Source organism: Barbus barbus, assembly GCF_936440315.1.
Source record: "Barbus barbus genome assembly, chromosome: 7".
Classification (NCBI taxonomy): Eukaryota; Metazoa; Chordata; class Actinopteri; order Cypriniformes; family Cyprinidae; genus Barbus; species Barbus barbus.
In genome coordinates this window covers 22,517,711-22,545,619 of record NC_136735.1, presented here as the reverse complement: position 1 = coordinate 22,545,619, position 27,909 = coordinate 22,517,711, and the positions used below count along the sequence as shown (strand labels likewise).

Below are 27,909 nucleotides of genomic sequence, written 5' to 3'. Positions count from 1 at the left end.
TTTTTTTTTTTTTTTTTTCTCTGTTTGTAATTATTCACAAGGCTGCCACTTCTAGTTGGATGCGTGCGGACTCGAATGCCGTGGCATGTAGCATGATCAATCATAAAATCAGAATTAGCCACCTCATAAAATATGTACGAATTGCCGTGAGATCGGGCTGGTTGGCCTAACAGTTCGCAATTAAATCCATATCCTTCCTTTTCTTGTAACCCGATAAAATCATTCCATGGCGCTGAACGTCGTCGTTTAAACCACACGCATTTCTGAGCATGCCTACTTGCTATCGTTCACATAAATCTACAAGTCGTTCTTTTAGGTTAGGCTATTTCATTCAAGTCAATATAAGCATTAATGCTATGTCTAGCATTCTTTTACGTTACTGAGCATAGCAAAACGGAATCCATTCACATGTTTAACATTTAGTCAGACAATGCCAAGGCAGAGTACATTATCTTCAAAATAGTGGTAAAAATCAAGTTTGAGCACAATGTTTTAATGTAATTTTCATGTTTCTTGAAGGTGTACTCTCATCAAGTATGTGAAAATGGCCTTTTATTCCATTAATATTATATGAATGTATAGCGCTCTCTCCACCATCAATACCACGACTGAGGTGCCCTTGAGCAAGGCACCGAACTCCCAACTGCTCCCCGGGCGCCGCAGCATAAATGGCTGCCCACTGCTCCGGGTGTGTGTTCACTGCTGTGTGTGTGCACGTTGGATGGGTTAAATGCAGAGCACGAATTCCGAGTATGGGTCACCATACTTGGCAGTATGTCACTTCACTTCACTTCACTTCACTTCACTTCACTTATATTATCTGCAAGTACAGTTTTTAATATTTATGCATTTAGCAAACACTTGCAAGAAGTAATCTGTAAATATATTTGTAATTACATATTTATAGTTAATAAATATAATAATATATAATAATATATATAACTAACTAAATAGGCATTAACCAGTGCACAAGCTAGGATCGAAGTCATCCAGTGTGATTAGCTCTGTTTCATCTGCTTCTGTCTGAAGACTTTCAGTCTTTGTACATACACCAATTTACTATCACAGTCTGTCTATATACCTACAATGACAGTGATTGTGTTAGTTTCTATCTGTGTGTGGGCATGAGGGTTTGCTGACTTTGTAAGAAAAGACTCGTTACGAGACAAGACCTCATTTCCACTTCAAGGTAATGTCTGAAACCTGATATCAGCAGTCCGTTCCTGTCTCTCTCTGTCATGTCAATGCTAAAAAGAAAAGGTACATGCCTACATATACAGTAGCTGGGGGAAACAGCATAATGTATAGTAGTTTTCACACTGAGGCTGAAAATTAACCAATAGCTGTATGCACTTATCACACCAGTTCCAGTGGACAATGGGTTAAAAGTAATAACAAAAGAAAAACCCCATAAGAGACCCAGTTATATTTACCTGAAAGATCTGAGACAAAGCTTGATAAAAGTACATATTGACTCTGTTTCAACATCTAGAATGTTCTATTACAATGACAGTACTGAAGGAAGCTCAAAAGTGACAAATATGACATATTCCACATAGGCAGTGTTAACAGCCATTTAGCCTCTCCTATTTGACTGAGGCCCACAGCTAATTGTGACAAGTCAAAATAATGAATACATGAATACATGTTTTCTTTAATATGTTAAGGGAACCTTTTGAGATTGAACCTTTTGCAGTGGAAGCATGCTACAAAAATGATGTCTATGTAGTTTTTGTGTTTGTGTGTGTACATTATGTGCACTACACACTAATCATTGTAAACATTATCTAAGAAATGTTATTTGTTCAATCAACGTTGTTAAAGTCCACTCACATATAAAATTTCCAAAATTAGAAACGTTAAAAATGCAAATGAGACCTTGGGTTATTATTTTCCACTCCGTGTTTCTGACATTTTGTCGACATGAGTAATTAATTTAGTCCCTTTTTTGTGTAAGTCCAAAGAGCCCAATTAACATGCCTAATGTTGCTGCATCATGTAAAAAACATTGTTTTTTAATACCCGGAGAATAGTTAAATGACTTCCCTTCATTATTCAAATGTCTATGCAAAGTCTCCACATGGGGATGGCACAAGGACGATAATCATGCAAAAAACATGAATGGATAAAACTGAGAGAAAAAAAATAGGCTTTCTAGACACCACAGATATTTACACTTCCTAGTCATTTCTTCTATTTCGTCACCCATACAGTAAAAACCCTATGATCCTATAATCCTTTTTTTTTCTCTTCCTGTCTGTTTTATTGCAATTTTATCTTGACTGGGTGTTCTAAATTGCATTATTGTGGATATTGTACACCTAGACCTAGTTATGTTGCAGATAAATGTATTTACTAGTTTGAATATATGCTTGCAGCTTATAAACTACACATGTGCTTAAGAGTAAGATTATGATAAAATAGTAAATTAGATGAAGCAAGTTGCAATTAGCAGGAGATCATGTGGATGTCTTATAAACATGTTACAAGTAAACAATCTCAAGGAGCAGGAACTTGATGCCGGAAGCCAGTAGATGGTGTTGAGGGACAATATATTGTTTATTTTAATATGATTTGACTAAACAGTTTTGTGTGCTGTTTTTAAGTTTCCCAGTTAATGTTTGATTTTAATGAGGGCGAGAGGCCCACACTTAAAGCAGTGAAAGCAGCATTTGGCTGTGCTATCCACTTCATATTGCCCTACAAGGTAAATATTACAAAGAGGTAACACATGTTGAGGTATGCTCAAAATTCAGCACATGCTGAGGTCTTGGATTTGAGGCAGACCCACAGCGTCAAAAGAATGTGTCCTTCCCCAAATCATTGTGGCTAAGTGAAACCTTTTCACCAAGAGAAATTTTTCAAGAGAGATTTTTAAGAGCTGTAAGTAAACACATAAATAAGGAGAGAGTGGAGCCTAATGACTGCTTGTGTTAATTCACTTATGTGCACAAAAATGAGGGATTGTGAATCCGCTAAGCCATATATGTGCACACAAAAGAAAAAAACTCGTTTGTTTTGTTTTTCCCTTACCTCAGCACATCTGAGAGAGATTTTTGGAACTGTAGAGCCCTGTCAAAACAAAGATGGCCAAAAGAGACTGGAGAGGGACAGGGGCCCGAGAAAGAAAGAGCCACTGAGAAGGCAGCTGGAAACATAGAGCATGTGGTTTCCCCCTGAGTACAGCTGCATTCACATGTGTCTGACTTTCTTACCTTCTCTCTCGGTCTCAGTCTTTCTTGCTCTCTTTTTCTCCTGTTCTCTTGTTCACTCTCAGAGGAGACTGTCACAGCTGGTTGTACTTACAGACTTCTGTGGTAACGCGTGTTTCATTATCCTTGGACGTGTGTTTTGCACCAGTTCTAGTCATGTTATTGTTAGGATGTGGTAAAATTATAAATATGGGATGCAGATTGGAGGAGGGTGTAGGCTGGAGTTGATGCTGGGTTGGTGGGGGAGATATGTGACTCGTTAACTCTGGGCCACTGCTTGTTCTCATGACTGTGTGGCAATAAAAGGTCTGCCACAATTTGTAGTGATAATGACTTAATACTGCACAGCTTAGAAGATGCACAAACATCCGTCAATAGCTGTATAATTGCATTGGGCCATCTTAGTCGAATGAAGTGGACCATTGTAGGATCCAGGGAGTAGGGTGGTAATTTTGTTGGGTCGATTGCAGGATGGCAATCAAATCCTTGGCAAACATTCCCTGTTGCATATGTGCAAAAAACTTACCTATAGCTTTAACTCTTGATGAACAGTTCCACTGGGTTGGACAATGTCAAACAATTATCATTGATCCTTAAAAAAAAACAAAAAAAACAACCCCCAACTAACTTTCACTGGAAAAGAAGCTTTACACCACATGTATGCCTTGTATTGAAACTTAACAGCATATGCATGCTTTGTATTGCTTACAAACACTAACATTCTCATTCTGTGCATACAATCTTCTAGTTATGCCTGAAACTTCTAACACATTAGAAATGTGTATATGCATTGCAAATAAGAAGTATTATGGTTTTTTTTATTAATAAGTATTAAATAAAAATTGGACTGTGTCCTATGGTTTGACATAGCAAAAATGTAGAAAAAAAAAACTTTGCATACAAATAACATGAGAAATATGTATCTTCATTCTTAGAGTTACAAATAGCATGAGCGAGGTTTATCTTCAATGTTAGATGTTATTTTTATTTTTTTTCAGATTTTTCCGTCACACCATAGGACACATTGATACATCAACTACCCTTATATATGAGCAATTTAGAACTCCAGTGTCCTGGTTGAAAAAGCACAGTCCCCTTGCAGAGATTTGACCTGTGACATTCAGATGGTCTCATCTCCTCTTCGCCCCTCTATATCTCTGAACTTTGTTTGGCCTGATAAAGAGAGTGTGATGGACTTTTAATGAGTCTCCCTGACTCTGTATTCATGCACACACATACACACATTCCAGTATATATTCAGACAGCCAGGGCATGGTGGGAGGGACAGTCTCACAGTTGTCTCTGTGGTCATGTAGGAGTGCAAGTGAGACCAGGATGAGTCTCTATCTATATTTTCCTTCTCTCTCTACTTTACTCTTCTCATTCCTTTCCCGTAACAATCTGATGCACTATATGCTAATGAAGAAACACAGTCTTAGAGGAGCAATACCTTTTCCAGAGGGGCAGCTGTCTGAAGTTGACATTACATCATGCAGACCCAGGTAATGCACATACACACATGCAGAATAAGGGGCTTTTATTACTGCAAATATTACAGCCTACTTTTTGAAATGAAAACAACAATGTTCCTATTTTGAATTGTTGTCTTGTTTTAGAGTAAAAAAAAGGGAATGAGAAAAAAATAAATATTTTTCTATTTTCCTCCTCTCTCTCTCTCTCTCTCTCTCTCTCGTTGGGTAAATACATTGCTATCAATAATAACAACAATAATTGTAAAACATTCAGTGACACTGCACTGACAATCATTCGTAGATTCCAAATGTTTAAATTAAGAAAACACATTTATATGGCTTATACTAAATACAATTTATTAATATATACAGTATATAAGAAAGATCATAATACATTTTAGAAGACCCAGAGGTCTTGTCTGTATGTCTACACATCCTCGCTGGTCCTGTGTAGTCAATATGTAGCTGTCCCCTCCTTCTGGGGTCAACCTGGGAGCAAAATGCTTGTGCTCTGACTAATGCTACTACTGTGGCGGTATGAGGATATCTACATTTATACAGAAAAACATTGCTACTTTTTTATGTCAGTTGTGTGGGGAGTTTGTTTTATACAGTTATAGAGTGTCTGTGTTTGCAATTCTGACTGTGTGTGTTTGTGTGTGTGTTTTATTAGTCTTCTGTTCTTTGTCAAGTTTACTCTAATGTTGGTTGCCATCACACACAATCTTTTGAGGGGTAATCAGAGCAGGTGGCAAAGCCTGCTGGGAATTAGTCTTTATCAACAGAAGACTGATAAGAGTCAAGGAAAGACTCAAAACATGCAGAGTGTACTACATACAATACCTCTGTGTTTGATTTGTTGTTTGATTCATGCTATGTCATGTGACAAGAGGGAAAAGTCAAGAGAGAAAAGCCTAGAGCAAGGCACCGAACCCCCAATTGCTCCCCGGGCGCCGCAGCATGGCTGCCCACTGCTCCGGGTGTGTGTTCACGGTGTGTGTGTGTGTGTGTGTGTGTGTGTGTGCATTTGTTCACTACTCACTGCTGTGTGTGTGCACTTGGATGGGTTAAACGCAGAGCACCAATTTCGAGTATGGGTCACCATACTTGACAATACGTCACGACTTTACTTACTTTTTAGAACCTGTTCTGCACTTGGTCTCAGTTTTTTGATCAACAGTTGAGAACCTGATCAAAAACTTGAACAAGAATCAACTTTCTCGTATTTGGAGAAAAAAAAAAATGTTAAACAGACTTACAGACACCAAATTACCAAAGGTTTTTGTCTATAAAAAAAACTGAGGATTGTCTTTGAAAGACAACTTAGCAACATATAGACCCCCTTTCTGTTAGTAAACATTGTGACGTTTTTCTGTGGGCAGAGCTTAGGTGGAGGCAGATAGATTCCACTGACTGCTTCACTAATGCTAGCTGAAGTTTGTTAGATGGCTTTTTTTAACAATTGGTGGAGAAGATCCCATTTTACCTGCACATGTAAGATCACTTACTATGAAGGACCGTGATTGTTATTTAAATAAGTTAACTTTAACAGACAAAACCAGATTGGCCGACCTGTACTCACTCAAAAAACTCACCTGTGTCTTTCTAGTCATGAAGATATATATATATCATGAAGATATGTATTTCAGCAGGCAACTATTTTTACAGCTACATGAGAGGGAACTGGGCCAAAATACAAAAAGAAAGTTATACATTCAATGTGATGGATATATTATTTTACGATGAATGTATCATGTAATGGCCAAATAATTATTTTAAAGTATATACATCCTGTAAATGATGTAAGTTAAGTATACGGTGACATTACAGTACCTTTACAATACAGTACATTTAAAGTAAAATGTGAATATTTTCTAGAAATCAAAATTCCAGAAACTAATTTTGAACTTTCTGTGTTTGAATATTTTTTCTTACCAAGTTCTTAGAAATTCCAGACTCTATCAGTCACAACAATGTATATTACATATAAATCGTCAGTTTGTTGTTTTACACACATGCACACAGACATTTCATACACGAGATGCATAATAAATCTTTAGACATGTAACACAAACCATAATCCATAACAACAAAAGACAATACTTTATTGAACCTTTTCTGATAAGAAGTGTGCGCTGCGAACGCAAGCATTTTTGACAATCGTTTCTGTCCAGTCCGCTCGTTTTATCTCGTTTAACCACAACTGTCGTCGGTTTTTTGTCTAGCGGTGAAAGCAGGTAAGCAATAAAATTTCAAATTGGAGTCTGTACTCCGTTGAGTCTCGCACCCAGCATCACAACAAGATGATATTTTAAGCTTCTTGTGTAGCCGAATCTGTGCTAGTTTGAATTGGCCACCTCTAGTTTTCCCTTTGTTTTGCCTCCAGCTAGCGCTGTGACGTAATCGTGACATCGGCACAAAAAGGGTCTATAGCATCTTTACAGTTTTTACAGAATGTGTGATTTCAGATGTGTAATACACATGCAAAAATTGTGCAAATAGATAAACTCAGTAAAATCTGATTTATTGCTTGGCATTCTATTGTGCCATTTGTATTATTACTTACAGGTGGTACAGCACATTGGAAAATAACTTTAAATAAATATTTTCCAAACAGGCAAATTACGAGTAGTCTGTTTATTAAGTTATGTGGAAAAAATTAAATTAATTGAAAAAAAAAAAAAACTGTAAAATTACAAAAGGCAGGGGCTTATATTTAGAGAGAAAAACACACAAGTTAATACATTGTTGCCATATTCAGACTTGTGTTCCCCATATGTGGAACACATATTCAACAACAATTGAGGGATGTGGGACTTGAGTCAGAGATAATAGGCAAAAGAGGAAGAAAGAGAGAGAGTTCCTCCCGAATGGGTGTCAGTCAGATAGAGTTTTGATGGGCTGACTGTGTGTCTTTATTCTTTAATTTGAACATTTTCAGTAGATCACCTGCTGAACTTTTCACTCCCATTGGCACTTTTATGGGATTGCTCTCTAACGCTAATTTGCCCTGTTTTGTAAATCTGCCCTTATGACATTGAATGATCGTGCACAACTGGCCTATAGGCTATGATAGATAATGAAGATGCACATATAATGTACTGTATATCTAATTTAATTAATATTAGTGATTCCTTTCATCTGTTTTAAGTATAAACAAAATACAAACAAGTTAAAAAAAGGCAAGTGCACAAACTACACAAGATATATTATCTGAAAATAAGTTTTAATATTATTTTATTTATTCAGTTAAATATATAACTGCAATATTTAGCTTAATATTTTAACTATATTTTAAGATTTAAGTCCACAGCAATCCCTTCTCTGAGCATTTAAACACTTTACAGCTGCAGTTTTAAGATACAAAAACGTAGTACATTAACACACACACACACACACACATGTTGGGTTTCCATGTTTTATGGGGACATCCCATAGGCGTAATGGTTTTTATACTGTACAATCTGTATGTGCTATTGCCCTACACCAACCCTACACCTAAACTTAGCCCTCACAGGAAACATGCTGCATTTTTAGATTTTCAAAAAACTTTATGCTGTATGATTTATAAGCTTGTTTCCTCATGGGGACCAAAAAATGTCCCCACAAGATTAAGATTTACTGGTATTACTATCCTTGTGGGGACATTTGGTCCCCAGGACGTGATGAATACCAGGTGCACACACACACACACACACACACACACACACACACACACGTGTTGTGTCTTGTTAGCACATATTGTACAAGGTTCTATTGACCCCTGGATGTACTTTGACCCACAGATGAATTTGTGGGCCCCAAAAAAAAAAAAAAAACAGAACAAAGCATTAAACAAAATAGTGACTGTGTAAAACTAATGTATTCTTCTATATGATACCACAAAGCATATAGTTATTAATTATAATTTATGTATAACAAATATACAGCATAAATATAATTTGGCTGAATATTGAATAAAATAGCATGAGGTTTACCTGGCCAGGAAGCATTTTAAGTTTTTATAAAATTATGCAAAAAAAAACTATAATCATGTTACAATGATAAGTGAACTAAAGTGACATTTCAGCACATCATGAAGAGACAACCACTCTTAAATAGCTTGTAAAGCTGACCAAGATATGATTGATTGGCCAACTACAGGCCAAATGTCTCAATTAAAATATTAAAAATGAATTAATGTAAGTAATTACTGTGTGTGTGTGTGTACTTGTGGGTGTGTGAAGAATATTGTTTAGTATTTATATTTAATATTACTGATATTAGTGTTACACCATTTTATGATTATTATTAATGTACAATTGAAATGTTTGGGATTTGCCTCATTTTAACAATTCAGAAAGGGATAGTTCATCCAAAAATGAAAATTTGATTTTTATCTGCTTACACCAAGGGCATCCAAGATGTAGGTGACTTTGTTTCTTCAGTACACCACAAATGAAGATTTTTTAACTCAAACTGTTGCAGTCTGTCAGTCATATAATGTCAGTCAATGGGACTCACGGCTTTGAGAGAAATAAAACATGCACAGACAAAACCAAATTAAACCCTGCGGCTTGTGACGATTCAATGAGGACAAGACAGTTGGACCGTGCAGCGGATCAGAGGTAAAAAAAATTATATAAATACTGTTCAGTTTCTTGCACAGACCGATCCGTTTGTGTCTTTAGACCTCAATGTATCCTCTCGAGCCGCAGGGTTTAATTTGGTTTTGTCTGTGTATGTTCTTTTTTTCTCTCAAAGCCATGAGTCCCATTGACTGACATTATATGACTGTCAGACTGCAACGGTTTGAGTTAAAAATCTTTGTTTGTGTTCTACTGAAGAAACAAAGTCACCTACATCTTGGATGCCCTTGCGGTAAGCAGATAAACATCAAATTTTAATTTCTGGGTGAACTATCCCTTTACTATTGCCATTCAAATTGCTTTCACATGCTTATCAAAGGTTTCTAAACAGTTTTTTGTTTTTTGTGTGAAAAAATATTTCAAACTTTTTAAAGTGCATAGTAGGGTATCTTTTTTTATCTGTAGCATTTTGAATAAATGTTAACATTGACCTACAATGAAAGCAAGTGCGCACACACGTACAGCAGCTCTCCTGAGTGCTGGGGAGAGGTATGTGGATTGGCGTTGTCCAAAGAAGGCCTGTCCACCATCTGGCTCAGGAATGTGCAGCCCCAATCAGAAGGATTGACAGAGGCCTCTCTTTGTCTGAATGCTCTGTGCCTCCAGATAGCTATAAAACACCTGGATCAATCAGCGGGTGACAGCACAGAGCCAACGAGAGAGAAAAAGAAGATCAGTCGCTGGCAGAAGCGGCTCACCTCCCTCCCTTGTCCTCCTGAGGCTGCCGCATGCCCCCCTCCCTGTGCCCCTTTCTCCAGCACTTTGAACACAGTTATGTCTCTGGATACTGCAGTAGGCTGTCACTGGTTTGATCTCTGTCAGCTGAGTCTTTGAGAGGAGTTCACAGGGTCCTCAGTGGTCCAAGAAACAATCACCCTGGACTTGTCTTTGTTTCTCTCTTCCGTTCAGTGTCCACTCTGTACTGCCTACACTCTGACTGATGTCCTTCATGTTTAGCTGGACATGTCTGTACTGATGTGAATAGCAAAGCAGAATTATTAGAGTTGATAGAACAAACTTGCTGACTAGAACAACCTTGGTCATATTGGTCATACCTATAGCCAAAAAGGATGGTGCTCTACAGGCCATAAAATGTAATTTGCTCTGGGAATTTTTTTTTTCATCTCACAAACATTTTTCTATCTATCCATCCATACACACACACACACACACACACACATGCACGCACGCACGCACACACAGACAGACACACACACACACACACACACACACACACACACACACACACACACACACACACACACACACACATATGTATAAAAACAAGTAGAGATCAAGACAAGTGGTGCTGGATTCTTTTTTTCACATTTTTGTACTCAAGTCAATAGCACACTGTTTCTCTACAATAATAACACAGTTGGCTATAAAATCCCATTGAGTAAAGTATAGAAGGGCCAAAGCGTGGAGAAAATTCAGACATTTGTATTTATTTATTTATTTAACACTCCTTAGGTGTCATATGTATAAAATGACACAATGATGATCATCAACTTGATTTTATTTTATTTTATCTTTGGAAAATTATGTTAGGCATTGTTAAAAATGTAAAATACTTAATGGGAAAGAGTGTAAGTCAAGGAGTTGCATGAAAACTAATTTATGAGGGGAATAAGGGGGGAAAGAGTATCAGTCTTGCCTAATGTGATCTCTGTAGTATTCTGAATTAACATGGATTCATATAGTGTCATCATACAAACTGTAGACCCTTTTACACATGAACCATTCAAAATGTTTACGAATCAGAATTAGTAGAATATTCAATAAATAAATTAATATATTTATAATATATTTATACTAAATTATATTAAGTATTTTTTTTAATGCCATCACATTTAATTAAAAACATTTGATATTAAACATCATCATCTGCTCTGGTCGGAGTGTTAAAAGATTTGTACATCTCTAACAATGCACATGCCTAAACGGATTCACATTTTAGATGCTGTCAGTATGTTGATATTGTATTTTTCAATGGCTATCCAAATGCACAAAATACATGTGTACACTTTACGAATGAATATGCACTTCACGCATGGATACACATACAAATATTATGCTGGTCTTGAATTCGTACAGCGTAATCTCAATAAAATCTACTTTTTTTTTTTTTACATTTAGAAAGTTACAAAATGTAATTTAGACAAGCTAATAATGCCTATCATGGTGCACTGCCTGTCTTTATTTGTCACATTTTTTCCTGCCTTGCCTGTACATTTATGGCAGGATATTGACAACATTTTGGAAGCTAAGCCTTGAATAAGATCAAATCTTGTGGGTGGTAGAGAGGATGAGATGCTTTTAGTGTTTGCCGGCGACCTGATGTCAACACAGTTGGTCTGTGAGACGTGTGTGTGCTATTGTGTAAATGTAACAGACACAGGAATCAATAGAGATGGCTAGAATAATGCTTTAGGATCTCAGCTACAGGTTTAGCTTATAATCATAGAATAGTTTGGGATCCATACGGTTCCTTGTTGTTGTGCATTAGTACCCTAAAAGAACATGCTATGTGATCTGTAGCTTCTATTGTTTTCAGCATATGCCATTAATATAAATGTATATGAAAAATGCAATACTGACACTGCTGATATGTAAACTGACATCCTATTTGAGCTCATAATTATTTAATTAAACAACATTAACTATCACATTAGTTGTCAGACCCCACATTTGATGTTTCCATTTTCCTTAGTGTTTTTTCATTGTTGCTTTCTCTCTCTCTCTCTCTCTCTCTCTCTCTCTCTCTCTCTCTCTCATTTATTATGGCTTGTGTCATAAATGACTGTGATACAATAGGCCTCATTCTTCAATGAATCATACATGTTTAGACCAAATGTCCATAAGTCAGCCTGGCAAACTGATGTCATAGCAGCAGCGATTTTGTTTAAATGATTAAGTCAGCGTAATATTTTCAGCTTTATCAGGGTTTTATTTCAATAATAATAAAAAAAATTAAATAAACAATTTTAAAAACCCCAACAGAATAATAATTGACAATAAATAAACAAGTCAGGCAGCTACTAAACAGAATTCAGTCTCTGTGCTATCTAAGTACGTATGAGATACATATACAGTACTCTCTCTCTATATATATAACTCTTTTTATAATAATATAGGACTATGATACTCTGAATAAACAAACAATAACAACAACAACAACAACAACAACAAAACTAGTAGGTGGCAATAAATGGTGATAATTTATTTGATCTGATTCAGAAAAGACATAAATGACTCTCTTTATAAATGGGACCATTAAATCATTGATTTGATGTATTTGATGAAGTCTTGAGTTGATAGACAACAGAGAGAAAAAACTAAATAATTCATTGGTTCACCTGAATCATGAAAAACTGAGTGAACATTTCTGCTGTGGCTTCAAAGGCAATATTTTCATTGGCAAAACTGAATAAAAACAGACAATATTGTGAATAAAATACAACACTGGATTCACTTCTTATTTAGTGAACTGTTGTTTAAAATCAGTATCACATTTACACTGCTATTTGGGACAAAACACTACTCGTATGATATGCTGATGCACTTGCTGCTCGGTTGAAAATCTTTTGTAATAAAACATTATAAATGATCAAAAGCTTATTTCTAAATAATAATAATAATAATAAAGTGAGTAGATTTCAACTGCTCATCGTTTTGGTCATGAGGTTTCTGTCACATGACCAAAATAAATAGAGGAGGGGAATGTTATGGGCTGCAGAAAAAAAGTGAAAATTAAAAACAATGCATTAAAACAAGGAAAGTTCAAACAGAGACTGGTAAGCTTATCATGTTTTTTTTATTGTAAGTCATAAAGTAAGTGCACATTTAACGTTGTAGCCTAAGAGTGCAAGAGATTGATGTTAATATTAGTTTATTTCCGAGTATCTCAGTATGTTTGTGAATGGGCATTCTACTTATATTGGAGATAAAATGAGGAGATTGTTAACAGAGATACAAACTAGTCACCTTTTGCCAAAAATCACAACCTTGAATTTAAAATAGGTCATTTGTGTGATTCATGTAGAAATGGGTTTTTGAAACTCTTACTACTTCATACTTCAGTACCAACAGTGCTGAACTTTGACAAAAAAAGTCAAAAAGTGAAAAGTGATTTTAAAATGTTATAATAAAATAGTGATTATCTTATGTCTAAATATAAATCCAAAAGCAAAACATGTGAAAAGTACTATATTAGGGAGTCAAAATGTCAAATGAGCCAGTGATCCTCTGCAGCCTTTGGTTGGTTACAGTGGGAACGTCACGTCATGTCATTTCAGAAGTATTCCACTTAAGCATGCCACATTTTCCATGAATTATCTGCACGAATAAAAATGGGAAAAAAAATACAGATCATGTTTTAAGTGAATTTTACACATAATGTTTTCATTTTATATAAAAATACACAAAAAGGCAAATCAATCAATACCTCAAAACTTAACTAAGAAGTGAGCAACGTGTTGATGTAAAAAAGGCAAAGTGTTCTACTGTCTGGGGTCGAACAGCCATTAGGGGGTTAAAGCAAGTAGACTTTAGGCCTCATCTTCTGTTAATGCAGATGGGCATATTATGTCTTGCAGCATGCAGTCAAAATTGATATCAAAACCTCCTAAATGTGTGAATAAATTAACTTATCCAGATATAATTGAATAATTACAGAAGCTTAGTCATCAACTTGCAGAAAGTTTTCTGTGAGGGTTAGTGTTAGAGGACATTATATTGCATACCCCTCAGCAAACATGCAGTTTCGCCCCTGATCTGTAACATGAACTATACTTACTCGTATAGAAAACGTGTAAATATAGATAAATCATGTAAAAATGCAGTTATGTAATTTTGAAAAAGATAACAATCGGGAAGACAAAAGTTTTTTTTTTTTTAAATTCAATTTCTGAGAGATCTTGACAGCAGAGGTGTGAGAGAACACGAACAGCGTGGCCTCTCCACCTTTCTTCTCTTCCTGCTGGAGTATTTTCAGTGGCAGAGTGATTAAGGAGATGTCTTATCACACAATGCCATTGTGTTGTTCTGCCAGGCTGGCTGTCTCGTTGGGACACTTAACCCCTCATTGCTAAAAGCTTTTGGGGTCAGCTCCAGTTCAGTCTCCACATCGAGTAATGGCGCATTTTGTCAAAACAAAGGAAATTCAAATGGGGCAAAAGCAGGCCAGGTTTCAGGTGAGAGGAAGGAAGAGCTCATCTAAATGCCTCTACATGAATATGGCACAAGAGAGAGTGTGGATGCGTCAGTCAGCTTGACAGTGAGACATAAGCATGACTGCATTAGTTTGAGACATAATTCACATTAATAAATGATGAAATGTTTGAGTGAAAACCTTTTTGGGGGATATTTATTGAAAAGAATGCTTCATCAAAGAATCTTCAACAAAAAGATTGCAAAGTTTAACAAATTAAATTTTAGTTTGGTAATTTTACATACACAAATAACAAATCAGAAAGGGCAAAGACTACATATACATATAAAGACTGGTAATCACAGCTATTGTTATCATTTAATGCATAACAGTTTATGAATCTTTCAATAATGATTATTTGCTTGTTCATTTACAGGCCATCCGCTGTACTCTGGTAAACTGCACATGTGAGTGTTTCCAGCCTGGAAAAATCCACCTCCGGACATGTGACCAGTGCAAGCATGGATGGGTCGCGCATGGTGAGTATCTTTCAGTGTATGGGTGTAAAACCAGCCTGGTCTCATTGCTCAGTATATAGGTATTTGTATGCAACATTTACAGGTGTGAAAACAGTTTTTGTACGTTTGAACAGATGCTACTGCAATATGGAGGTATAGCATTTAAAACATCAACATTATTGCATTGCATTATTACATTATAATTTAAATGCACTTATATAGTTACTTTTGTACCATTTTATAGATATATTTTTATTATATATTTTATTAAAATATTTCTAAACTCTATCCTCAAACCTGAATATTTTCAACAATAAAAAAACATAACAGGCAAAACTAAAATGTACAGTGAATTTTATGACCATTTTATGGTACGTTTTTGGTGTATTTGATGGTCATGTTTGAATTGCAAATGAGTCAACTGTATTAAAAGTGATCACAAATACAATAGAATTGACAGAACTTAAAAGAAACTAAAATAACTAAAAATAACTATAAAATATAAGAACATTTTCATGACATTCTAGTGTCTGTATATAGTTTTCATTAGAAGAAAAAAATGAGGAACATCTGTGACTTTAATTTAATATTAATTGTAATTCATTTGTAATTATTTATTTATTTTTAATTCAGTGAATTAGATACATTTCAGACATCTTTGCTATTCATTAAAACCTTTAGGCTAATTGAGTAAAATCATAAATTTGAATTCACAGTGCTGCTATTATGGCATATACAGGCATATTAATGTATACACATACTTACAGTCCCCTCCATAAGTATTGGAACAGTAAAGACAAAATTGCTCTGTTGGCTGTGGAGTCAAGACATTTGCAAATATGATTAAAAGATGAATATGAGACAAAACTACAGAATGTCAAATTTTATTATTAGCCGTTTCAACACATACATGTTTTACCAAATAAAAAGAACAGCACTTTTAGAGTTCATCCCACTCATTGATGTGAGCATAAGTATTGGGACAGTTGAACATAAGGCAGATATAAAAGATTAAAAGCTATTATTTAGTTGCAGATCCCTTGCACACAATCACAGCAGTGAGTCTGTGACCCATAGACATCACCAGACTCTTGGTCTCATATTTGGAAAACTTTTCCCAGCATTTAATGCAGCCAAATCCAATTGTTGCTTGTTGGGGAGTTTCTGCCTTTACTCTCCTCTTCAGCTGGTGAAATTCATGTTCAATTCGGATTTAAATCTGGAGATTGACTTGGGCAATCTAAGACTTTCCATTTCTTTGCCTTTATAAATTCCTTGACTGAACTGGCAGGGTGTTTTTGGTCATTGTCCTGATGCAATATGAAGCACTTTCCAATTAATCTGGTGGCATTTTCTTGAATATCGGTAGGCAAGATGGTTTTGTACCCTTCCAAATTCATTCTGCTACTGTTATCATAACCGTAAGTCATCAGTAAATTTGAGAGGGCCTGTTCCAGAGACAGCCATGCATGCCCATGCCATGACAACATCTCCACCATGCTTTACAGATGAGGCTGTATGCTTGGGATCATTTGCAGTTCCCTTTCTTTCTCCACATTTTTGCTTTCCCATCACTTAGATAAAGGTTCATCTTTGTCTCATCGGTCCATAAACACAGTTCCAAAACTCTTCTGGCTCACCTTTGTGCTTTTTTGCAAACTCTAATCTTGCCTTTCTATTGTTGGTGCTGGTCAGAGGTTTGCATCTTGCTGTGTAGCATCTGTAATTCTGTGTCAAAGTTTCCTGAGGACAGTAGATTGTCAGCGCATCACCCCAGCTTTCTGGAAGTAGTTGGTAATTTTACAGACACGTCTTTTAGGGTTCATTTTCACAGCTTTTATTGTTTGTCTGTCATCAAATACTGTTGTTTTCTCAGTCGATCAGGTTGTTGTTGGTTGCTGGTGGTTTCCAAACCCTTGATTTCTCCATGCCCTTTGTTTTTGCTATAGCTCTAATTGACTTACTCTTTTCTTTTAGCATCCAAATTGCTTGCTTTCTCTCAAAGTCAGATCCCTCGTCTTCATCCTGGTTTGTGTGTGTCATCATCGAATGCAAGAGTCAGAATGCAGAAGTAATGGATATAACTGATACGACACATTCTCTGCTTTTAATATCTGAAGAATTAATGCAACAGGACACAGCTAATCACTTAGAAAGACCTGTGAGGCGACTGTTCCAATACTTATGCTCACATCAGATAGAGGGATGAAACTCTAAAAGTGCTGATCTTCTTAGCTGGTAAAACATCTATGTGTTGAATCACCCAATAATAAAATGTGACATTCTGTAGTTTTGTCTCATATTCATCTTTTAATCACATTTGTAAATGTCTTGACTCCACAGCCAACAGAGCAATTTGTCTTTACTGTTCCAATAATTTTGGAGGGAACTGTAAGTGTCCCTTTTTAAAATGAAGATACAGTCTTTCAGCCTTTTAGATCTTTTCAGATCTTTTACTGGGATTCTGCTTTGTCTGTCATCGGTTATCCAATTGTTTAGCTAAATTGTCAAAAAACAAGTTTAAATAGAATAGTTGATTTAGTTGTTGATTTAGTATTTTAATGACACCTAAATTATCAAATGTTTCTATTTGCATCTCTTAATGTGTGGTAAGGACTTGCAGATTTAAATGAAAAATAGTACAATGTCACAAGGTAGCAGTTAAAATCACGTATGTGCAATAGCACTTAATATATCTGAAAGGCAAAGAAAATGGAGCATAGCGGTAGTTCTGGCAGGCCATGTTAGTCAAACTCGCATCAGCTGACACTCAGCTGATACACGTCTACCTATAGGATCACGACAACAATCATAATTCCCTTCATAAGGTCCCTCAGTCATTATTCAGCAGCTATCGCTTCGCTCAGGAACTAATCACCCACCTCCATCCCCAGCTCCTCTCTCGTCCAGTCAGGACTTGGCAGTGAATATATCATTGAATCAGACCACTGAATCATGTTGTTAAAATTATCACGTAGAACATTAATTGTATCTGCTACATTTATCATTGATGTTGGTTCTGTTCTGTTACCCTGGAGTGTTTGCCCAGAACAGAACCATTCCCCCAACCTAAAATGTATGCTAATCGTAAGTTATATTGATGATAGTGGTCCTGACAGAAGCATGACATTTAACATGACATTAGCGAGTAAACTCTTGATTCTTCATTTGGTGGTTGTGGGGCATGGGTTTAACCTGATCTGTCTTTATCTGTCCTTTTATCTGGTCCCCTTCTTTCTCCTCTGAGCCCAATGAAGTTATTGCTTCTCATAAAACTGCCTCTTTAGCCAGTCGATATGCTATCACTTGCATATCCATTTTTATTCCCTCACTTTTCTCTGCATGCTTCTGTGTCTTCATTCGTGTAGCTTTTCATCCACTAATAACTGTCCTTTCACTTATTTCATTATACTGAAAATAAAAAAAGCATAGAAAGGTCAAAAAGTAGCTTAAGAAAGCATAAAATGAAAGGAGATGAAAGTCAAAAAGCATAGTTAAGTAAGAAAAGAGAGAGGGAGAAACAGACAGTTGGTTTCATAGAGAGACAAAAGAAAACACCTGTTGGGTTGGGATGAAAGGAAAAGAGACAGGCCTAAAGGGACCATCACAGGGGCCCTTTGCCTAGTTTTAATTTCACTGTGAACTGTCAGCCTCTATTCTTCCTCCCTTCCTCTTCTCACTCTTCTCTTCCATAGAGCTCTGATTTTGTCTGTAGTGTTGGCAGCCATTCTGACAAGTAGTTCTTCATTTTTTATTATGTTCGTGTCTAGCAGGGTCTGTTGTCAGGCAAAGACCTAGTCAGCACAAAAATCAGTCTTGGACTGAGGGGAAAAAACAGGTGTCGTACAGAGTCAGAGAGCGAGTTCAGAGAAGAAAGAGAAACAGATTATATTGATGCCACTATCATTTCTTCATACAAGTGTAATTATCTAATTGTGCTTTTCGTTCCCACAGAAAATCAGTAAAATGAAGAATGTCTGTTTCGACACAGTTCATAGTTCAGTAATATACTTCAAATAAAAGACAATACACCATATTTATCTTATGTTTATTATTCAACTGAAATGTGCATGGGTGTCTTGTTACAACCAGCTTTGTGTTACAAACTAATAATTTAAAAGGAATGATGTTAAAGTACACATTATGTAAGCAGAAGTAATGCAGTGTAATGCAAAGTGTGACCACATATTTACATATAAGCCTTCTGGTGAAAGAATACAAGTTATAAAATCTTATATAGCATGTGTTTAGCATTTAAGCAATAATAATAATTGTGTGTTGTTGTTTTTGTGATTATAGCTCTAGACAAGCTGAGCACACAGCATCTCTACCACCCGACGCAGGTGGAGATTGTACAGTCCAATGTGGTATTTGACATTAGCAGTCTGATGCTGTATGGAACTCAGGCAGTACCTGTGAGGTTGAAGATCCTGCTGGACCGTCTGTTCAGCGTTCTCAAACAGGAAGAGGTTCTGCACATCCTCCATGGCCTGGGCTGGACCCTGAGAGACTATGTTAGAGGCTACATACTACAGGTAAATTAAAAACTAAAAGTAAAAACAAAACAAAATCGAAAATTATTAGGTATATAACATATCTGACATATTAATAATAATTAAAAAAACTTTAATATGAATATAATCTTAATTGTTTTATATATAATATATAATAAGGTAAGCATTTTGCATATCTAAACATGAATGTTAAAAAGATGCATAAAATAACCCTTGAACAATGGATTTTTAGCTCTATGAATTTAAGAAAAGATAGAATAAAAAATAAATACAGAGAAGAAAATTATAGCGATAAGAAAACTTTCATGACTGCAGCCAATAGCAGACTATAGAACCACCATGATGCTTTCCCTCCCTCTCATTCCTTTAATTGGAATCAGACACATTTCTTAATCAAAGGTACAGGGCTTTTGGGTTCGCAACAAAACCAAAGTGTTCCTGTATGAATTAGTTAGGAGCAACTGAACATGTGCTTGTGGTTAGCCTTGTGTGTCCAACGCCAATAGCAGAGCGAGGTGGATGGCTTTGGTTTGGAGACCATGCCTAAGTGGAACAGCATGCTGAGCTCGAAGGCGGTTTTGAGGCCTTGTACGAGGAAATGGCTTCTGTGAGTAAATCTCTCCCTCTCCCACACTTTTTCTCTCATCATTTGACTGGAAGGAATTGTGGAAGGCTGCAGTTTTTTTTGTTTTTTTTCAGTTCTACAGTCATTTGTTGTGTGCGCAATGTCTGTTTGTGTTTCTCATTGCTCTCCCCCTGATGGCTTATCGGAAAATCCCCCAGACATTAAATATGACATGGCAAAATACTGACCACTGTATCTGATGTAGTCTGAAATCTGAGAATTAAATGTCTCTCTGCACAGTCCAGAATTTTTGTGGGTTTGCAGTCAAGTAAGGACACTCGGTTGTCGTGTATAGTTCATAATGTTCCAGATGTTAGGTAGTAGGTGTGAAACTTTAAGCATTTTCGGCTCTTAGCATTGATATTAGTATCACTTTTGAAAATAATTAAATTTGTATGTGATACTACTCTAATATAATTATAGTTCATTAAGTATTGCCCTTAGTCTATAAAAGATTGCTAAAATGATCTTGGCATCCACCCCATCTACCTTAATTGCAAAAAAAAAAGCACACTAAAGTGCAAAATATTAAACAAAACTTCTGCCATTGGCCAGATAAAAGTTGCATTTCTTCTTGTTTGTGCCTTTCTAACCTGTTCTTTACAAAATGCAGGTAAGAGGTTTGATTCAGGACTGACAAAAAATAAATAAAATGCAAATTCAACGCTTAATGAATCTTCTCTTCTCTTCTCTTCTCTTCTCTTCTCTTCTCTTCTCTTCTCTTCTCTTCTCTTCTCTTCTCTTCTCTTCTCTTCTCTTCTCTTCTCTTCTCTTCTCTTCTCGGGCTGTCTGTTCTATGCCTGTTCTTCTTTTTTGACTTGTTTTTTTGTTATTTACCTGCTAGCTCTCCTCTCGACCTCATCTGTTTGTCAGTCTAGAGGCAGAGTGTTGAGCACTGTTAATCAGATACCTTGACACATGATGTCATAACCCACGGAAGGTGCCAGCAGGAGCATGTGCGCAAGAATCTTAATTGCAAACTCATAAATATTTCATGCAAAAAAAAAAAACAAGAAAGAGGTGCGGAAGAGAGAAAGAATGAGAATGTGAAAAGACACAAAGTGATTGTTTATGTATGCATGCGTACACTAGTGCGTTTGATTGTACTTTTAGGAAACATTAATAATGGATCAGATACCATTTATTTTAATGTTATCTTTCAGTGTTATCAAAATCTAAAATTGTTTATCTAATTAATTACATTGTGTTGATTAATTAAAAAAAATTGGATTTGGAAAATTTGCAAATTTGGATATGAAATTACACACAAAAGATCATTTAAAGCCATTATTTTGTTAAATGAGAAAGTATTAAGTAGACTACAAATAGTAGCTTTAGAAATAAATATTTTATTTGATTCAACAAAAAATTTATTACACATAAATGTTTAGGCTACAACAGTCTAACATAAACTATGGAACATAAAATAACATAATTTGAGAAACATCTCAGTATTTTTTGTTCATACAATGATCAATGACCAAGTCATTGGTTACCAAATCAGCTTAATTACCAACAGTCTTCAAAATACCTTCTTTTATGTTGTGCAAAAGAAGAAAGTCATACAGGTTTGAAATGACATGATGACGGAATTGATGACAGAATTAAAATTTTTGGGTGTACTATACCTTGAATTTTATTAATGAAATGATACTCTAAATAATAAACTAAAACTACCAGCAGGTGATGGTAAATGTCTCTATGAGTCATTCATTCATTCGAATGAATGAACACTATTCGTTCAAAACGCGATCCATTCAGAAACAGAGATGCACACCAATTCTGCTATGGCTTTAAAGCACTAGCATAGCCAGAAGAGATTCTGGATGTGCCACATTTATTGTAATGTTAATGTGCAAAAAACCTGACTCTGCTTATCATTAACGTTACAGAATAGACTGGACTGATGTGTAAAACTATACTCAGGCTCGCCATATAATCATAAAACTATATAAAATATAACTACATGTGACTGCTCATGAAAGTAAACAAGTGTGTAGAGTGTTTGAAATAGCTTCTTTTTGTGACCAGATGTGATTTCATATTACAGAATGATAGCATAATATGCAGTGATAAAGGCGGTGTCGATTAGCATTGCATTAAAAATATACTTTCCTTATACAAAAATACCCAAGATTGCTTGAAGAACACAGATAAACCATAGTTATATTTTGTGCAATCGTATGTATTGTCTTCAAGTTTCATCAGTTAAAATGTCTCTATCTGCATTTTATTCTATCTGCTTAAACCATTTTCGGGATTTCCTGGAGCGTTGTAGTATTACTTCTGCTATGCATATGTGGAGTTTCTGCTCAAGGGCGCTCTCTGGCTTCCAGTATGAATTAAACAGTCATTACATGTGTGTACTCAGTAATGCTCACAACACCCTATTTTGGGTAAAAATAGGAAAGATAATACTTTTCTCTAAACAAACAGGATTCCCTTAATTATCGTCATTGATATCATTATCGCAATAAATACCAGAAATTATTGTGCTATATTTTTATGGCCATATCGCCCATCCCTAGCTTGAGCCCCGAATGTTTACCCTAGAGACGCCCATGCTTATAACGTGCTGGGACTGAGAAACAAGATCACAGCGCATCTCAATTCTCACAAAGATTCGTTCTTTGTTCTTGCGTCCTTCCAAGTTCATTCTTTCAAGGTAGCCTGGCAAGACCATTTTATATATACAGTATATATATATATATATATATATATATATATATATTTATACTATGTGAGCGCTTTGGCTACCACACCAACCGGCTTAACAATAGTGGCCGATGACTATGTGAGCCTGGGCTACCACTCTGACCAGCTTAACAATAGTGGCCTATGACTATGTGAGCCTTGGCTACCACGCTGACCATCTTAACAATAGTGGCCTATGACTATGTGAGCCTTGGCTACCACACTGACCAGCTTAACAATAGTGGCCTATGACTATGTGAGCCTGGGCTACCATGCGACCGGCTTAACTCTAATCAGACGTGCAATATGCGTAATGTTAATTAACAAATGGATATGAAATCTGATATATAAGACTCCAGCACCCGCCTGAGCAAATATCATTAATTTGAGTTATTTGATTACTGTTGTTACTTTCTCCACTTGGCAGCGTAACAACACATTAATTCATGTTCATGCAATGATGAGATGGACAAAGTTAGTCGATGCATGCCATTTTACTCTCTCATGTAGATAAAAGTGTCAGGGTTACAGTGCATAAAACCCCCGGGGTGGACTGACTTGAATGAACGGAAATAAAACAGAATATAAACAGATTCGAATGCACCTGATGTCTGTTTGCTATAGCAACGAATGCTACTTTCATGCATCTGATTAACAGATAAACCTTGCGCTCTTATTTTAAGGTTGTTGTTAATGCTGTGGTTATTTGAACAGTTTACTTTGTACATTCGGTTCAACAACATTGGTAAAACACATTTATCATTCAATGGAACTGTGCGTATGCTTAGACACTTACATTTTTGCTTCGTCCCTGCAATAATTGCGCACCCTTCGATTGCTCAGATAATGTCGACGGTATGACCGAGAGCCATTAAAAAACTGCAGAAAAGTAAAACCAAAGCCACTAGAAGACAAGCCTGCAACCATTAGCCGAAAAAGCGTAATGGCCAAAGCTAAGGCTTCTGGTCTGGCAGCACATGGGAAAGAAGACCAGAGGCCGTTTTTTTTTAAATGGATGTCAATGGAGGAGAGGCTTCATTACGCTGAATAAACAGCTTTTTAGAGGAAACGGCTTATCATTTAATGAATCAACAGCCTATATGTTAATCTTCAACTTGTTTTACACTAAACAATTGATTGAACTATTTTTAGAGTTTACCACGAAAAAATTCAGTTTTATAAGAGAAGTCACTGACTTGTTGCAAAAGGTGGGATTCAGCTTACGGCACTTCTCATTCATTCCTATGGCATAAATGGTGATCGAGTGTCGTACAACTCTGACTGAAATTCAATGACGTCAAGGTTGTAATGTGATTGGTTATTAAGGGACACGTAATCCAAGTTAGCCGTTACGCTTTCTCCAATTGTAAGTAATACAGACCCTCTCATCTCCCTATAGTAAGATAATCTCTGGTAAAACTACTTTACTTAAGCAGTACTGGCCATGTATGCAAAATACTCTTATTTAACTTTACATTTTTAACTTTTTAAAAACACCCTTGAAGGTACAGCATGTTTGGAAATGACGTAGAATAAATATATTAACTGATCAAGCAATATTTACCTTGATTTTTCTTCATTTGTTGTTGATGGAAATTTAAATTCCCTCCATGTCCAACATGTGATATGATGTCACTGAACATTTCCATAGAAACCACCTAAACAAACTTTCACAAAAACTTTTTAAAGGGACATTACAGTGTTGTGGAGGAAATGACACCAATACTGTGCGACAGCTATATTTTGTATAAAAAGTAATATTGATAGTGGTCTCACATTAAATACTATAATGTATCTTAATTCTTTTAGATTAGATTAGATTAGATTAGATTAGATTAGATTCAACTTTATTGTCATTTATGCAGAGTACAAGTACAGAGCTAATGAAACAGATTTTACTAGTGCTTAATTCAGGTACATTAATAGTTACCAGTCATATTTTTAAACTGTATTTTCATTGTTGAAGTTTAAAAGTCTGGGTGTACGACAAGGAGAAAAAATAAAAATAAAAAAATAAATATATATATATATATATATATAATTATTATTATTTTTTCCCCCCCACATATATATATGCCGTTATTTTGCCATGTGAGACAGATCTGAGGGGACAGATTAGCGGTCAGTTGGAGACGGTCGGTTTTGAGTATTTTGTGTCTGGCATTCACATATGTACAGTGCCACAATGGCATAGTGATGTGTTCTGTTCTCTATTGAGTCAGTGTTCATGGGTCATTGTTAAACTCTGTGATTTATGAATAATCCCCCTCTGCATTTTGCTTTCTCAATTTCCTTCCATCTGCTGTCGAGCTGTCTCCTAGATAGCATACCTGTCACCACTAATAAGTCAACAACGCTTTCTCTCAGAAGTCAAACCCGTTGCTTGTCATACTTTTCTCTGGTGCAGTTATCAACTGACATATCGCACACACGCACACACACACACAATTGTGATTTCCTCCTGGTGAGATTTTGCTGCAGAATCTTGATGCACTACACATCAAATACACTACCATTGTACATTTCCTCTCCTTTTTGTTCTCTCAGACCAAAATGTTTTTGCTCTTAGCAATTTATTGAATATCTTGAGATATGTTAGGGGGGAAAACCATTCCAAAATGCACAAATACAGGATCAGTCTTATAAATATAGGGCATTTGTCTGTTCCCATTTCCTTTAATGCAGTGTCAAATATTTATTTATTGCTATATCAATCAAATCATGCTATATCAATATATATTTTTTATAATTTTATTTGAAATGATGAAATATGCATAGGCATATGCTTTGCTTACCTTGCTACTTTAACCATACAACAAACAAGCAAACAATTTAATTATTTCAGAAAACACAAACACTGTCAAATAACAGGCTGGAAACATAGATGTATGAATCTACTTCTATATTAATGGCAATAAAAGATAATATTACAGATTATTTCAACTGCTTACACACAAAATCTTTACTTGTCACACAGTTTCTGAAACCTGACACTCGAACCACACCAGAACCACACACCAAATCAGCAAAACCATACACTAATTCCCGGCCTTTGACTCAGTTTTCAATTTCTTAAAACACCTCTTGCAAAACACAACACACAACTCTGTAACACACAAAAAACTACATTAAATCTACTTTTTTCTACATTAAATTTGTATTGTGTAATAAATAATATAAATAATAATAATAAATAATAATTGTGTTGATAAGTGTTAATTATAAGTAAAATTGATAACTACAACAAATACGTACACAACATTTTAAATGTGTCCACCTTGGTATTAAAGAAGGTTGTAGCAACAACACTCTATATATATAATGTACATTTTTTAAAATTAGATTATTGTGTTGCTATAATTATAATTTATTTTAGTAATCATTTATTATTATTATAATATTTTATAATATTTTTTATATAATATTTTACATTTTTTTACAATTGCTATGACAATTTTTTCAATACTTTTAACAATTTTTCTAACTCTTAACACAGTTAGCACAACATCTGCCCGTGTAGGCTATACAATTAACACATTTCTTGTTGCTTTGACACAAAATGCATAGTTAACACAAATTTAAAATGCTTGAACTTCTTTTACACACAAGCTCAACCAAGACCAAAACAATGTAATTTTACTGCCAAATTTTCATATGCTTTCACACTGTATATCAGAACAGATAACATCATGTTCTAAACCTAACTTTTAGGCTAAAGTCAAAGTGAACAGCTGTTCATATTGTGAATTTGAAACACAAATATATCCCATTTTTTATTCATTAATGAGAAACAGCTGCTTGCAAATATATAATGCTATGCAAATATATAAATTACAGCTGATTCCCATCTAGGAAACACACTCAGGTGTTGAGGTTCTTTCAATCACTTGACCATACAGTAAACAGTAAAAGAGGATCTCTTTGGGCTGATCTTGTGTGGAAAGTGCACTCCTGCATAAATGTGAGATTTTAGAAGATCTGCACCAAAGACTGGTGCCAGAGGTAGAAAGGGGACAGGTGGGAGACCACTTGTCATTATATGTGATCACATACAACAATGTTGCATGTTGCACCATTCCCAGTGCAGTCACAGCCTGGCACCCATCCGAGAATGATGTCCATTTTCCTTGCCCCTTCCTCTACTATCCTCAACATTGAGGAGTTTTCCTGAGCCTGGAGATGGAAGGTTTTTGACCAAACGTCCCTCCTGGATGCAATGGATGCTGCATGCCAAGACATCACAGCTGAACACTGCCAGGGGTGGATAAGACATACCAAAATACATCTTGCCAGAGAAGAAGATCTCAGGTGTGATGTGGATGAGAATATGTGACCAAATGCAGAAGACCGGGCAGATTGGAAGATTACTTTTTTTTACAGTTTTTATATGTTATTCTTCTGTGCATTTTTCTATTTGCATATGTTGTACTTTCATATAATACTGTAAATGGCAACCGTATTGCATATTTTTGTTATCTTGCAGTAATGTCCTGTTGCAAATAAAGCCTTTACTTCAGTAATTCTGTCTCTGTCTTCTTTTTTCACAAACCGTACATTCTATAAAGCTACTCTGAGATGGGTCATTAATTTTTTGTATAGAATTTTTGGAGCAAAATAAATTAAATGCATGCATTTACCAAACCCAACAAAACAAAAACGTAGAGAGGCTTCAAAAAAACTGCAAAACACAATTCATGATCAATACAATATACAATAAGGCAGATCTGACAGATATAAAATTATGCAGTTTCTGTAATTCCGTCTGATATTAGTGTTTTTATGATACTGTGCTATGATTGACTAAATGTTCCTGTTGGAAGAGAACATGTGTTAGTGTTTTGAAATAATTATTTGATTTTGAGACGTGTTTGCAGTGTTTTGTTAGACATAGTGTATTGTGTTAGTGTATTATTGTAATTTTAAAAGTAATGTTGGCGTTTAGTTTACAATGTGTGATTTTGAGCATGAAATTAACTCTTTTGTCAATTGTGTGTTGTAGGTGTGTTGGTGCGTTAAGAGTTTAGTAAAATTGTTTGAAGGATTGAAAAAAATGTCATAGCGATCGTAAAAAACTGTAAATATGTACTAAAATAA

General features: G+C 35.6%; 1 protein-coding gene across 3 annotated transcripts in view; it reads left to right on the top strand.

Moving 5' to 3' along the window:
* Positions 1 to 27,909, top strand: part of LOC306872858 (zinc finger protein basonuclin-2-like) — a 232,230-nt gene that overhangs the window by 134,209 nt on the left and 70,112 nt on the right. For all 3 annotated transcript variants that reach the window (XM_079421735.1, XM_079421736.1, XM_079421734.1), the window contains 2 exons: positions 14,901 to 15,003; positions 19,282 to 19,517. In XM_079421735.1, the coding sequence (XP_079277861.1) occupies positions 14,901 to 15,003; positions 19,282 to 19,517 (339 nt within the window). The remainder of the gene's footprint in view (positions 1 to 14,900; positions 15,004 to 19,281; positions 19,518 to 27,909) is intronic.